The sequence below is a fragment of the Accipiter gentilis genome, chromosome 16 (genome assembly GCF_929443795.1).
Source record: "Accipiter gentilis chromosome 16, bAccGen1.1, whole genome shotgun sequence".
Taxonomy (NCBI): domain Eukaryota; kingdom Metazoa; phylum Chordata; class Aves; order Accipitriformes; family Accipitridae; genus Astur; species Astur gentilis.
Window position 1 is genome coordinate 23,539,770 of NC_064895.1, and position 13,115 is coordinate 23,552,884.

The 13,115-nt window shown below is 42.6% G+C and overlaps 2 protein-coding genes across 3 annotated transcripts in view; both read left to right on the plus strand.

Annotated features, from left to right (window-relative positions):
• Positions 1-13,115, plus strand: part of TNFRSF21 (TNF receptor superfamily member 21) — a 1,117,265-nt gene that overhangs the window by 211,331 nt on the left and 892,819 nt on the right. The window lies entirely within an intron of this gene.
• The window catches only part of EVA1A (eva-1 homolog A, regulator of programmed cell death), a 212,264-nt gene that overhangs the window by 82,981 nt on the left and 116,168 nt on the right, over positions 1-13,115 (plus strand). Inside the window, exon 4 of the mRNA XM_049818458.1 lies at positions 4,909-5,061. Coding sequence (XP_049674415.1) covers positions 4,909-5,061 — 153 coding nt within the window. The remainder of the gene's footprint in view (positions 1-4,908; positions 5,062-13,115) is intronic.

The following is a 13,115-nucleotide window of genomic DNA, read 5'->3' on the forward strand; positions in this document are numbered from 1 at the left end:
TGCCCTTTTTCACAGACCAACACTAACCACCACCCAATAGTTAAACACATTTATTTATCAGTTAAAGGAAAATAGGTGTGGTGGAATGGCTGGATATAAGGAAAAGTTATGAATTTCAAGGAAAGAAATGTTTTTTGTTTTGGGTAGTATGCAGTGGAAATGCTAACAAAGCTGGGATGAAGGTGGACAAGGCAAAAATTAGGCTAAAGAGAAGTTACTGGCTAACATGGAGTGCAGTTCAGTTCTGGAGTGGCATCTTGGGTGCAGTCTCATTAATTTAACAGTTATAAACTAGGTAAGATAGTCTTCTGTTGGAAACAATCCTGACCTGATAAGAAAGTGGGACAACCCATCTCTGTTTCCTGCAAAATATCTTTCTTTGCTCAAATCCCTGATTCTAAGATTTAAATCCTTTAGGATTTTGTGAGGAAGACAGATTTATCTTTACATGTATTTCCAGCTCTTTGATCTGGGAAATAGGTTCAGCTATTATGCACTGATTATGTGAAGCATGCATATTTTAATTAGCAAAATTTCATAAATTTTTCCACAAGTTCTGTTGAAAAATGTAGTTTTAGGCAAGGTAGAGCTCTGGCATTAATGCATTCCATCACTCTAATAGACACAAAATCTTTTTAGGAGCTTCTATCTCTAAGGTCTTGCAGAGGTTGAGCCAACTGACATTTAGTTTTGAGCTTCCCAATCAAGATCATTCAGAAAATTGTCATGGACCATAGGACAAAATGTTATTAAGACACTGAGTAAATGTATTTAGTACAGGTAAATACTTTAATATTCTTGTACACATCCTGCAAATACAAAGGGTCTTCTTGTTCGCTTTACTGTTTGAGAGAGCCAATTTTTCCATTAGAAACATTTATAATTGTTTTCCCTTAATTGTTCTGGCTATGTTATAATCATGTCATATAATGACCTTTAAAAACGTGTCTAGAAAAGCCTGCAGCTGTTCCTTCCTTGGTTTCTCTCTACTGAGTTATATTTAAGCCAGTGTCTCTGAAAACAGGCAGTAATAAAAGGGATATTATCCTTAGCAAATATCTTAATCACGGTAAATCTCTGTTGCCCTACAAATGACTGCATGGGGGATTAGAGTTGAGTAAGCCATTTGCTGAATATCACTGCCACCTTTCCTAGGCCATTTAAGTATGTTTAATTTTTCAGGGTGAAACGTGAAACCCACTAATACAAATGTTTGCATTTGGACTGAATTATATCCAGACTGTAACAGTTATAGCAGGCTTAGGACCAGATTGTGACTGATCTGTAGGAGGCCAGTTCTTCTTGGGAGAGTGAGAGAGAAAAATGCAGATTCGTTCCCGGTCCCAGCTCTCTTATTTCATGCTGCCTCAGTTCTTTTCAATATTTATATAAGGCTATTATGGGTTGAAGTACCAGTAAATATATGGATGATGCTTAGCTCTATTTTTTTAATATCAATCACAGTCCTTACCATCATCCAATGCCTGGGAGCCATCAGTGTCTGGATGAAAGACAGCTGGCTTTGGTTCATCCTGGCTAAGATGAAGGTGGCAATGCTATGAAACAGAAAATACTTCCAGGGACTTGTGTCCTCTGTAACATCGCTTTCTATCTATTTATACAGATTTCTATCAGGTTGCCCAGAAACACTGAGAATATCTGTTCTCCAGTGATCAAGCTTAAGGGAACCTTTTGGGAGTCTGAAATACTACTGCGTATTTCATCCTTTCTTTTTTGCTTCCTTTTAAGAAAGAAGTGTCTTCTGTCTGTGCTAGCCCAGAGGACTGCAGCCCTAACCAGTTTGGACATAGCCAGACCCTTGGGAACTGGCAGCTCCAATAGGTGTTTCCTAGGGCAGAATTTAGTGACCGTGAGGCGGCATCTGTTTCAGGTGGCACAGCCGTCTTACTCTGCGCTGCAGTGTGCCGGGAGCACATCACCCATAAGCTCCACTGGTTCCCAAGGAGCGTACACTCAGGTTCACCTCCCCGGTCTAATATCTCGAGCCATCCCTCAGGCAGGTTCCCCCATAAGCCCTGAACATGACTTCCCAGAGCGGCTACAAGAGTAAGAACTTCAAATGTGAGAGCAGAGTTTTGTTGTTGACTGTCTCGTGACTGCTAGACTGACTTTCAGAAGAGATGTGAGTGCCTGTGCATCCCAGTGTCTTCCAGGCTAAATGCAACAATCGCTGTGTTTAAATCCCAGTCAAGTTTCCAAATTACAATCTCTCACTTTGAATGGTCAACGGAATTTAATAAATATTCTAAGGACCTTAAATGGGTCCACAGGACATGTGGTTAAGCAATCAGTTATACTTGTTAATTGGGAGATGTAGCTAATAATAACCAAATCAGAAGAGGAAATTGGGTTCGTGCCTTATAAGAAATAAGACCTTCGCAGAGGACCCTGGCACTCACTCGTTAGAGACTTCAGAATTGATCTTTTTCTAAAGTTAATCAATTATTTCATATTTCAACCATGTCAGCTAGTCACAAGTACTCTGCCTTTCCATGATTTAACATTAACTATGTATAGCTTCTCCTATTGCAGAGTTTTGTGCCATTGTACTTTTAGCTTGAACCCATGTGTTTGTTTGTTTTTCCTAAGGAAAATAAGTCTGTTAAGTCAATAAAGTTCTATTATACTCTGTTAGGCTTTACTTCTATAGCCAGGTTAAAGCTTTGATCCCATTTCCCTCACAGAAGAAATAAAAATCCTATGGGAGACAATTATAGGTGAAGATGATAACACTTTTAACGTTCAGTGTATTATTCAGATGCCTTCATGGTGATCATGGATGAAATACCTACATAGAAAAAAAAAAAGATTGATTCTTCACAGCTGTATGAGGTTCCTCTCTCCCTACATACTCTGATGTTGAAAACAGCTGGTATTCCTGATTCCTGTCACTATTCTACACACTCAGCTGGTCGTGGGTTTATCCCTATAGGTATTGCTGAAGAAGGATGCGCGTTCTTCACATAGATTCTCCCATGAATGAGTTAGGTCTTAATTCTGTCTTCATCTACAGGGATGAATGAGAAAGTATTTTCCCATTCAAAAATATTTTAGAGGTTTGAAAGTTTCCCTGCAGTGGGATAAAACCTAGGATCTTTCAGAGATTTTTGTAAGAAGGCTGCAGAGAAGGAAGATTACGTACTGGAATAGTGTCTAGGGTTGAAATTGTCACCTGGGCTGTGAGGGTGCTCTGATCACCGAGTAATAGGCTATTTTCCTTGTTGAGCATGAGGAGCTGTTTGTTCTCAGACGTTTCTTTTAAATCAGCATGTGCCTGTTTTGGTATAATACGTGTTTTGTCCATGGAGTTTCTTCTGAAAAAAATCTAATCTAATGTAGAAATTTGCCCTGCTCTGAGCATGGGTTCAACCAGATGACCTCCTGAGGAGCATTCCAACCTAAATTCTTCTATAATTCAACTTTGGTGGAAAATTCCTCTCCATCTTGAATAAAGAAAAATGATTCTTGAAGCTATAGTTACAATACAGTCAAAAATGTCACATTAAGTGCTAGCTGCCATGGTGTAAAGACTTCAGTATTAAACTATGAAGTAATTATAAGTAGTGTTCTCAGTTACTGAGTAGTTTGATGCGTATGGATTTTGCATAAGTTCTTGTGTGTGTGTGATATTAGGCATAGAGAACCAGTGACAGGGAGAGATGAAGGTCATGTCTATGCTAGTAAGTAATACAGGGCCAGGGGCAGCCCCAGGCACTGGCTGATGTTTATCATCTACACTGTTTGTTTGATAGCGTGCTCTATGGCACAATTTTGAGCTGGTACAACGAGGAGCATTTCAGAAGAAATGACTGACCATGCTTGGGAGGTTACCATGGGTCAGGGACCCTTCCCATTAAGCAATTTGGATGCTGTTGTGGCTACATTTCTAACAGTAAATAACATAATCAAGTGGAAGGTCAATCTACAGAGGCTGGGGAGGTTGACGTTGTATTCCTGGCTGTGCCCTGGGTTGGCTGGGGAGACTGTAGACATGCACCTTCAGTTTTCTTAGTCTCTTTCTTTCACACTTGTAGATGTCTAGCTGTAAAGACCCAGCTCTTCCAAATAATGTTTGTCTTTGTGGTCTGTTGGCAGACATACATGGGGAGGGCCTGTTCTAGGTTGGGACCTCTAGAGGTTCCCATAATACAAATAATAACAGTAAAGAGAAGGGAATGACATGTGATTTCTTATGAAATAATTGCCCGGTCTCCTTCACAGATGTAAACTTAGTGACTGTTCTGTATGCACCAGACTTACAAAAGCAGGAGTGTATTTTGCATTCTTGGACTGACCATTTCAAGAAGGATTTGGGGAGCAGCTTTGCATATCTGTATTTGCAACAGGCAAGAGCAGCTTCCAACATTAAAAAATTTAGTATAGCTCCTATCGAATTTGCAAAGGGAGAGCTGCTGTGAAAAAAAGCTATTGAGCATAATTATGTTTGCATTTGAGCTGCTGTGATGTAGAATAAAGGGCTGATCTGTGGATGAGAAAGGTGCCTGAAGATGGGCTTTTACCTTCCCCTGCCACAGGCTTCTAGTATCACCATGTGGAAATCACTCAATTGCCGTGCCTCACTTATTTGTCTGCAAAATGAAATTATTGGCTATTTACCGGAACTGACATGAGCTAGGTTAAAATATGTTCATTAAATGAGCTGATAATGCCAGAGAGAGCATGCATAATGCACATGATCAGTGCTACTCTAGCAAATGCAGTTGTAAGGCTGGGATTGTGCTGGCAGCTGATGCGCAGCTCTGGGCATATGCCCAGAATTGCTGCTGCCTCCGACAAGCTCACACCATGGGGAGGTGAGAGGGCTCCCTTCATGCTGAGTGCCCGTCTCTGGATCAGCCGAGTAATTTAGTGTTTGTTTCCTTCCAGATGAATACAAGAGTAAAGTAGCCTGTGAAGATGACAAGCTGAGGCTGAGCTGTAAGAAGAGCATGGTGATAGCCATTTACTCTGCTATCTTTGGAAGGACACAAGGAGGCAGCCTGGAGTGCCCGTACCAAAACCTAGGGATGCCCATGATTGGTAAGCAGCAAAATGGCTTGACAGAGAACACTGGTCTGGGCAGGGTGATTTCATTTACTGTTGTCATGGTAGAGCTGGCACAGATCCTGATTAGGAAAAGCAGGACTGGGACATGCAACCTGCCACGGTGGTGCTCCTGATGTGTGGTACCTTGTTAACCAGTGGTGAGCTTCATCATGAGTACCAAACTGAGATTCAGCTAGATGCTCTAGCCAAGTTACCAAGCCACAGACCTTTAGCAGATTCATCAGCTTATATGCTTGAAGGTACTCCTTGAATTTCTTGTTCAATTTTCTGTCCTCCTGGTGGTTTATACACTGAATGTCTATCTATAATATGGAGGAGCATATTACTGGTGGATGTCATGGACCATGGACTGTGGCCAAGTCAAGCCTTGACATTGCATTTAAACTTTTACTGAAGTTAAAGCAAGGGGTGAAAATTCAAAAAGCAAGTTGTTAAGTTGCATCATGTTACAGTTGACTTACAGTACCTTCTTTACTCTCAGGCTATCACATAGTCTCTTACATTCATGTGTTAAAGATCAATAAATTCAAAAACATTCACCAGAACTGTCTGTTCTTCAGCCAGTGTGAAATGACTTTGAATATTTTAGGCTGTGGCAGAGAGAACAACTGCCTGCAGTGCAAAATCCTGTGGTCAGCATTCCTCATCATCCTTCTCTGCAGAGGTGAGGGGGAATTAACTGGTTTCCCAAGGGAATTGCCTCCAGAGGAGGGAAGGCTTCAGAAGGGGCTGTACAGGGAAGCTTGAGCTGCTGCTATTGCCTATGCTGGTATCTGTTCAGCTGTGTCTGGGGATCTTTGGCTTCGCAGCTGCTGATCCAGTACCCTTAAGGAGTTAAATGCTGTTCAAATGGAAGCATGTGAAGTGACTGCTTGGAAATATGATATGCAGATGATGGGTGTCAGTAGGAAACGAGGTGGAATCAGGCCAGTCAGGTTATTTGTGCAATGTGGTGAGTGCCTTAGTTGTGTAGCTGTGAAAATCTGAGCACTTGCCCCACAGCTGAGTAGTTCAGGGTCTCCTGCCCAGTCCCATGGTTCAGATGCATGGCAGGAGAGTCACCGTCCTTTAACAAGTTACCTCCTGTCTCCTGAGGTATCCTATGTCCCTGGATGTGCTCCTGCTGTCCCCCAGCTGCCAGGGTGCAGAAGCCAAAACAGATAGTGTAACAGGTTAGCCTAGACCTCTTTCATGTGGTATTTGGGATGGGCTAAGAGTATTTACGCTGGTTGCTGTGGTGGTTCGGCTTCTGGGTGATAACTTGCCGAGTCATCGAAACTCGATGGGTTTCTAGCGTGCACCTGAGCACACCGCTCCTTTGTCCTTGCTGAGAGAGCAGAAACAGACACGTACTGGTGACAAGGTACTAGCACTGGGACCTGCTCTTGAATGTCAGTGTGAAGCAAAACTCTATGTGAATCCAGAGAAGGTAAAGTTTTACTCTTTGCCCAGATGCAAATTTCCAAAACTTGTACTGGCTGAGAGCAGCATATGTGGCACTAGAAAATGGGACGGGATGCAGTGGAGCTAGGAGCGCAAAGCTGTAGCAAAGAGAACAAGCAGTGAGGTGTGACAACAGGGCTGCATATGCCATACCCCCTATAGCGCTTGTATGCCCTGTTATTTTCAAACTGGTCTTGTGATCTCTACGAATTGGGATGTTTGCCCAAGGAAATAAAGTATTGGATCCTAGAGCGTAGCACGCGGTCTGCTGTTGGGATGAGGCAGGGCTTTCCTCCGGTGTCAGCTCTTAGGTGAAACCTGTTATGAGAGCATACTCAGCAAAGACAATGTAATGCCAAGCTAGTAGTGGGAATGCTGAGGTAGCTTTACACTGAAATCCAGTGCAAGGTTTTAAGCCGTGAACTGATGTTAAAAATGACTGAGTTGTTGAACAGGAGTAAATATCTGCATATTTGGAGTTACTGGTGTCTCAAGTATCTGTGAAAGTCAGCCTGGTACTGCTGGGGTGCTGAGGGGGAAGGTATGTCTTGCCTGCATAACAGCAAAGGGAAGTGTCTCTGGGACAGTGGCTGGCTGCGTGTCCTGCAGGGCTGGGGATGAGAGGCGAGGCACTCACCAAGGAGCAATGCCTTCCCCAGGTTTTCCCAGGTATTTGGGCACTGTGTGTGTAGGCTGAAAGACAAACAGTATGTATAGCTGTTGATGCTGATGTTCCCTTGCAGGCTGAAATCCTGAGTGGAGGGTGTGTGTGTGTGTTAGCTTAACTAAAAAAAATGTGAGTGAGCAGGTGGTCTTTCAACTCACCATGCTCCATCCCTCACGTCCCAGCTATATTTGAGAGTGTTTGTCCAGGTCTGCTAGTGTGTTCAGCAACAGCTCACTGATCCCCTCAGCATGATGCTGCCAATGCTACGGGTAGTCTCTGCTTATCGTGACCTTCCCTTCATCTCTTTGTGCCAGCGGAATGAACAGGACAAACCTCTAGTGATGCGGAAAAGGGAAGGTGAGTTGGCTGTGGTTATCACTCCTCTCTTGCTCTCACAGGAGAAACCGGTGTAGGATCCATCTACAACCCAAATCAGTGAAAAGCGTATTCACACCATGCTTCCCCACAGCATGCTGCAAGAAATAATAGTCCTGCTTCCATTTACAGCACCGAAGCAAGGGGGTTGTGCTCCCAGCTGCCACTAGCAATCGTGGGAGCAGCTCACAGTGTCCCCCAACCTGCTCCAGGAACTGTACTCCTGCCACGGGCCTGCCTAGCCCAGCAGGCAACTTTGTTCCTTCAGGAGCAGGTGAAAACATCACGGCTTATAAATCAAAGCTTTCTCTAGCTAGAGAACATTTCCCTGCATGTTTCCACAGCCCTGCAATACGGGGAGGGCTGCTCTGTGACAGCCTTTGATCCCAGACATTCGCAACGAGCTGATCTTACAAATATGACCGTATGACTCAGACTTCTCAGCAGCATCCAGTTCCCGTAAGGCAGAACCCAGCTATGTTCTGCACATGGAAGATTTATTCTGTTTGAATTTCACAGGACTGATGATTTGTGTCAAGTCTGAGCATTGGCAAAAGTCTTTTTCCCGGGAAGTAGGTCCAGGACAAGTTTGCAGTGATTATTTTTATCCAGGCAGCATGAGTTACTTGATGAGTGAAGAACTCGTACTTGCCCCAAAGCTGGGGATGGGTATCTTTTCTTCCTCTCCTAATGAAAAACAGTTCAGAAAATTTTATTCCATTTTTTTCTGTGAACAAAATGCACATTTGGGTTGAATTTAGAAATCTACAGCTTATACAGATGAGGCTTTTAAAGAACTGAGGTCTAAGATGAGGAGGGTAGCCTAATGGAACATTCTATATATTTCTGACTCTGACATAAGGTAAGGGAACAAATAATTTACTTTGTGTTGTTTCTGCCTTGAAAAACAAGACCTTGTACTCTGCAGGAGTTTTGAGGAGATAAAGTCCACTAATGGCAAGTTTCTTGGATTCCACAGAGACATGAGGTACATTAGGAGCTCAGGTGGAGGGATCTGAGGTATCATGACATTGCAGCCCTTTAACACCTACATAATCCAGCCATCGTTGTCTTGCTCCTGGGTGATGTAAAATCCCTAGGTCAGACGTCACACACCATGCCGTGCCAGATGCATGCTTTCTCTCTGCCTGATGTCTATACGAATGTGCTTAGCATCTGTGAAGGGAAAGTTATTGTGAAGAACTCCATCCTATCCCTGTCATGTTAAAGAGGAAACCTGCCAGGATCCTCTTTTAACTGGAAACGTGCTGAAACTTGTGTCTCTGACCGTAATGGGAAACCCCTGCAAATAGCTAGACCCCTCCTTGAATGCCTTGGGAACTCTGAAAATCTCCTAAAGGAATTTGACCTTATTTGTAACTCTCTTAATAAAGTCTCCACTTTGCTGCCAGTGTGTGGAGAGAGAATACACAGAGCACAGGGAGGTCTCTGGGGAAAGGGTTATTCGCAAGCAACAAGCCATTAATATCCTTCAACCCAGTGAGCCCTTTGCCCCTTTATCGTGCTGTTTACAGCTGTCTCTGCCTGCATCTCTGAGTGAATTGCTTATACCAAGAGAAGCCAATTTAAAAAAATGGCCTTTTCCTACTTGTATCTGAGTGCAGGGTAATGATCTAATTAGGAGACTGAGGAGGAGGCACTTGGATGTAAAACAATTACCCTTTTCATCATTTAGTGGAGCGATATTCGTGATCATATTCAGGGCACCTGACGTTCACATATACTTTTTTATGGTAGCTACTGCCCTGCACCACAGAGAGTGAGGTGGACATGTTCAGATGACCTCTAACACCAGGATCCAGGTCTCCTTCTCAAGGATCCTGCCTCTCTCCATCACCTATACAACCAGCCCACAGCAATTTAACTCCTCAGCCTGGGTAGAAGGAATCTGGTCTTGGTTTTGAAGTCGGCGCAAGACTGTGGGAACTCTGGCTCCAAAGCCTAGCTTTGGGTTGTGGTGTGTGGGTTAAGCTGAGTAGTCTGCTGAGAAGTAAAATGTCCTTGTCACTTAACATACAAGTTCTCTCCTGTGCCTCTGTAAGGGGAAAATGGATGTGTTTACAAAGCCCTGAGGAAACGCAGATGGTCAGTGGCACTCTCTCACTCATTGGATCTGATAACGAAAGAGCAGAGAAATGAGTTCAGCAAAGGAGCCTGTGCTTTAGGTGCTCATTCCCTGGCATTTTTCATTTTAATGCAGTGGCAGAAGGTGATCCAACCCACTTTGTTTTGATTTCCTCCTCTTAATGCAGATGTATGTATGACTCGAACCAGAGCCTTCACAGTCCCTCATATAAATATTTATTACACCATATAAATAATGGACCCTTCTAGTTTTTTTATCTGTGATCAGATCTAGCATGTGAATAAGTATGAAATACATGCAGTAAAAAAATTCTGTGGTACATGTTACTGTTCCTGCCAACACAAGAGCTGGTTTTAAGAGACTGCTGCCCCTCCAGCTGTGCATTTCTGGCTCTCTTCTGCTTCACTATCCGTGACCATTTTCCATCCTATGTTCCCATCAGTACAAGTTTATGGCTGTGCTCTAATCTTGGTCTTAAATGAAATACTTAAAAATAAAAGGCCTCCAAAGTGTGGAGCTGGAGCAGTGAGGGGTAGTAACCTCTGGCACTGATGGGGGAAGCCGTGGGGGACCAGGGTGGCAGGAGGAGACGGGTTATCTGCTGAAATCTGTGCTGATCAGATAATGCCACGTAGCATGGCCGTCCTTTAGGAGATCCGAGTGCTTGTGGCTGAAACGCTCTCGTGCAATGTCCTGATTTCACCATATGGGAGATGACGGCCTTTAAAGTAGCTGTCAGGCTGGGTTGGTGGGATGCGCAGCAGCCCTGGGAGGGAGTCAGAGCGCGTCTTTCCTCTCTAATGTGCACACCAGGCTTCCAGAGCACCCCTGCCCGTAGGTGTGACTCTAGGTACGTTTCATTTACGTTCAGTGCAGAAACTACTTTATTATGTGTATAGCTCATGATTAAGAACATGTTTTTAGAGGCCAATCTCTTTGTATGTAATAAACCCCACAAATATCCAAGTTTGAAGGCTAAATAAATATCAGTTGCTGTTTAATTCACATATAATACCTTATTAAATTTAAATTGAAATGAAATTCCCAATTAGAACACTAAGTTAGTGGGACAAAGCCTGCTTTCAGAAAGTTGTTTTTCAATTTTAGATACTTCGCGTGTTTCACTTTTTGTCTCAAAACACCAGGAGGTAATTAAAATCACTTTACAGCTGTTTCTAGAAAACTCAAACTATTGTTGGATTCCACAGAGTCATAAAAAATGATTTATATGAAGTCATTTTTATATGCACACAATTGCTATTTTTTTAAAAAAAAAGAAAAAAATCCATTCAAGTTTGCTTCTGGGCAAGATCTGTCTCAAAGCCAAGGTTCAACTTGGTTTTAAAAAAGTTGTTTACAGTGGAGTATGACCCCATGCAGTGGTTGTAAATAAAAATTCTGAAAGTAGTAATTTAAATAACACTAATAGGCTCTGTGATGACATTGGTATGATATTTGAGGAAGTAAAGGAGGTATATGTATCAGTAGTATCAACTTCTTTAGTAGCTGATCTTATAAAAGATGCCTATTGCCCCACTATTTGTTAAAAGCAAATCCAGAATATAATCCTAATACTAAAAGGGCAGAATTTAAGAGATGTAAATCCATAGGATCTCCACTTATTTCCATGGAGTTACTGTGAATGAAAACCAGTGTAACTTGTTCAGAACTGATGAAGTTCCTCTTAAAATAATTTGGATGTCACTCAAGAATAGTACAAAATTACCACAATGGTGAATGCTGAGCCCGAGAAACAAAGGTAATGTGAAACCTGTGAGGTTGCAAGCACGCTGTGCTTTATTTTAGGAACCAAGGGCAAGAAGTGACTTGCAGATTGTGTCAGCTGAGTGGCCTCCTAAAAAGTGGACCAGTCCCACAGCTTCCAAAGTTCAGACCTTGCTTCAGCCTAGGTGTAGGCACTTGCTGAACTATACCCATGTTCAGGAAAATTCTTTTGCTGGGCTGTAATGAATAGGAAGGACACATGCACTCAGGGACTTCACAAAGCAGTAGATACACTGAATGCACCATCCCTATCTTCTAGTGAGTGAAGCTAAAGCTGTTAGGTGCTTTGCTTTTTATCTTGAATGCCTTACAGCCTACAATCAACTCTTCTCTGCTGCAAATTAAATACAAATTTTACTGTCATTGCCAGACCAAAACTGCTCTGTTCTCTGACACTTCTTGGAGCCAAGTTTGAAGTTGTCCTCAGATTCTCACTTTAGCCCCCAAACCTGCAAAATGTTACTAATTTACTCAACTTTACACACTCTGAATCAGTCTCTGCAAAACTGGAGCCTCATATGTTTTATATGAGTTCTGGTTCCAGATACAGAGGTGATAAGATGATTTGAGTTCACATTAATAAACTGAGTGTTTCTAAATGTAACAATAGCATTTGTAATCAAACCTGCAATTGATCCTTCAGTTGCAGTCTCTAGATGTGATAAGTTTCTTTTAAGATAATTTTCTATTTTCTGGCCTACTGCTGAAGTTTCCGAAGTTTTATGAAGTGCGTGGTGAGTAATTTTTCACTCTCTTTCATTAAAATGTAGTTTTTAATGTAATGCTGGCCTTCTTTGCACATCCTTCTAATGTTTGGATGTAGATTTCTTTTTTAACCAGCTGTTTTCAGTGACATTGTGCAAGACATAGATGCTATGTCCAGCTGCACCAACGCGAAGTTCCCCCCTGCTATTTGTAATAATGATGATAATTTATATCAGAAACCGAGCTCGACATGATACCAAAGTACCCAACACTGCCAAAGCAAAAACCAAACAGAAAGTCCCTCAAACATAAAACCTCACAGAAGAAGAAACAGCTTGCTGGGACTGATGCTGTTGTGGGGGAGTTAGACTCTTCTTGGCCTCAACATTGACCCGTGAGATGTTGGAACATCTCTCTGACTCTGTTCTGCGCAGCATCAGATAGCGCTCTTACCACAGCCGGGGAGCAGAGACCTGGGAAACCAGAGCTAATCTGTGGGCCAAAGCCACAGTGATACTTCCCCACCAGTCCTGACTGCAAACCCTTTTCCACAGCCCAGTGGCTTGTCAAGCAAAAAATCTCCTGAGCCCATGCTTACAGCTCCGAAGTGCTTTAACAGTCTCTTCTAATGAATTAATTTCTTTTGTTTCCCTGCTTGAAGAGGGTTTTCTTATGCTTGGAACAGATGGACTGTGCAGGTTTTCTGAAGCCCGTTCTGTTCTGACTTCCAAATCATCAGCCTTTTAATTGTTTTGGGTCTCTGCTCCTGAGCTGTCCTCTTTACACATCTACTTCTGCATCTTTTCTTGTTTAAGGGTGGTCTTTTATTTTCGTTGGTTGGTCTTCACATTGGTTGGTCTTAAGGGCTAAGTATCTGTAGTTTGGTTTTTTCCCTTTTGTCTTCCACAGTCCCTGTGGTTCTAAACCCAACTTACTTCTTGTGTC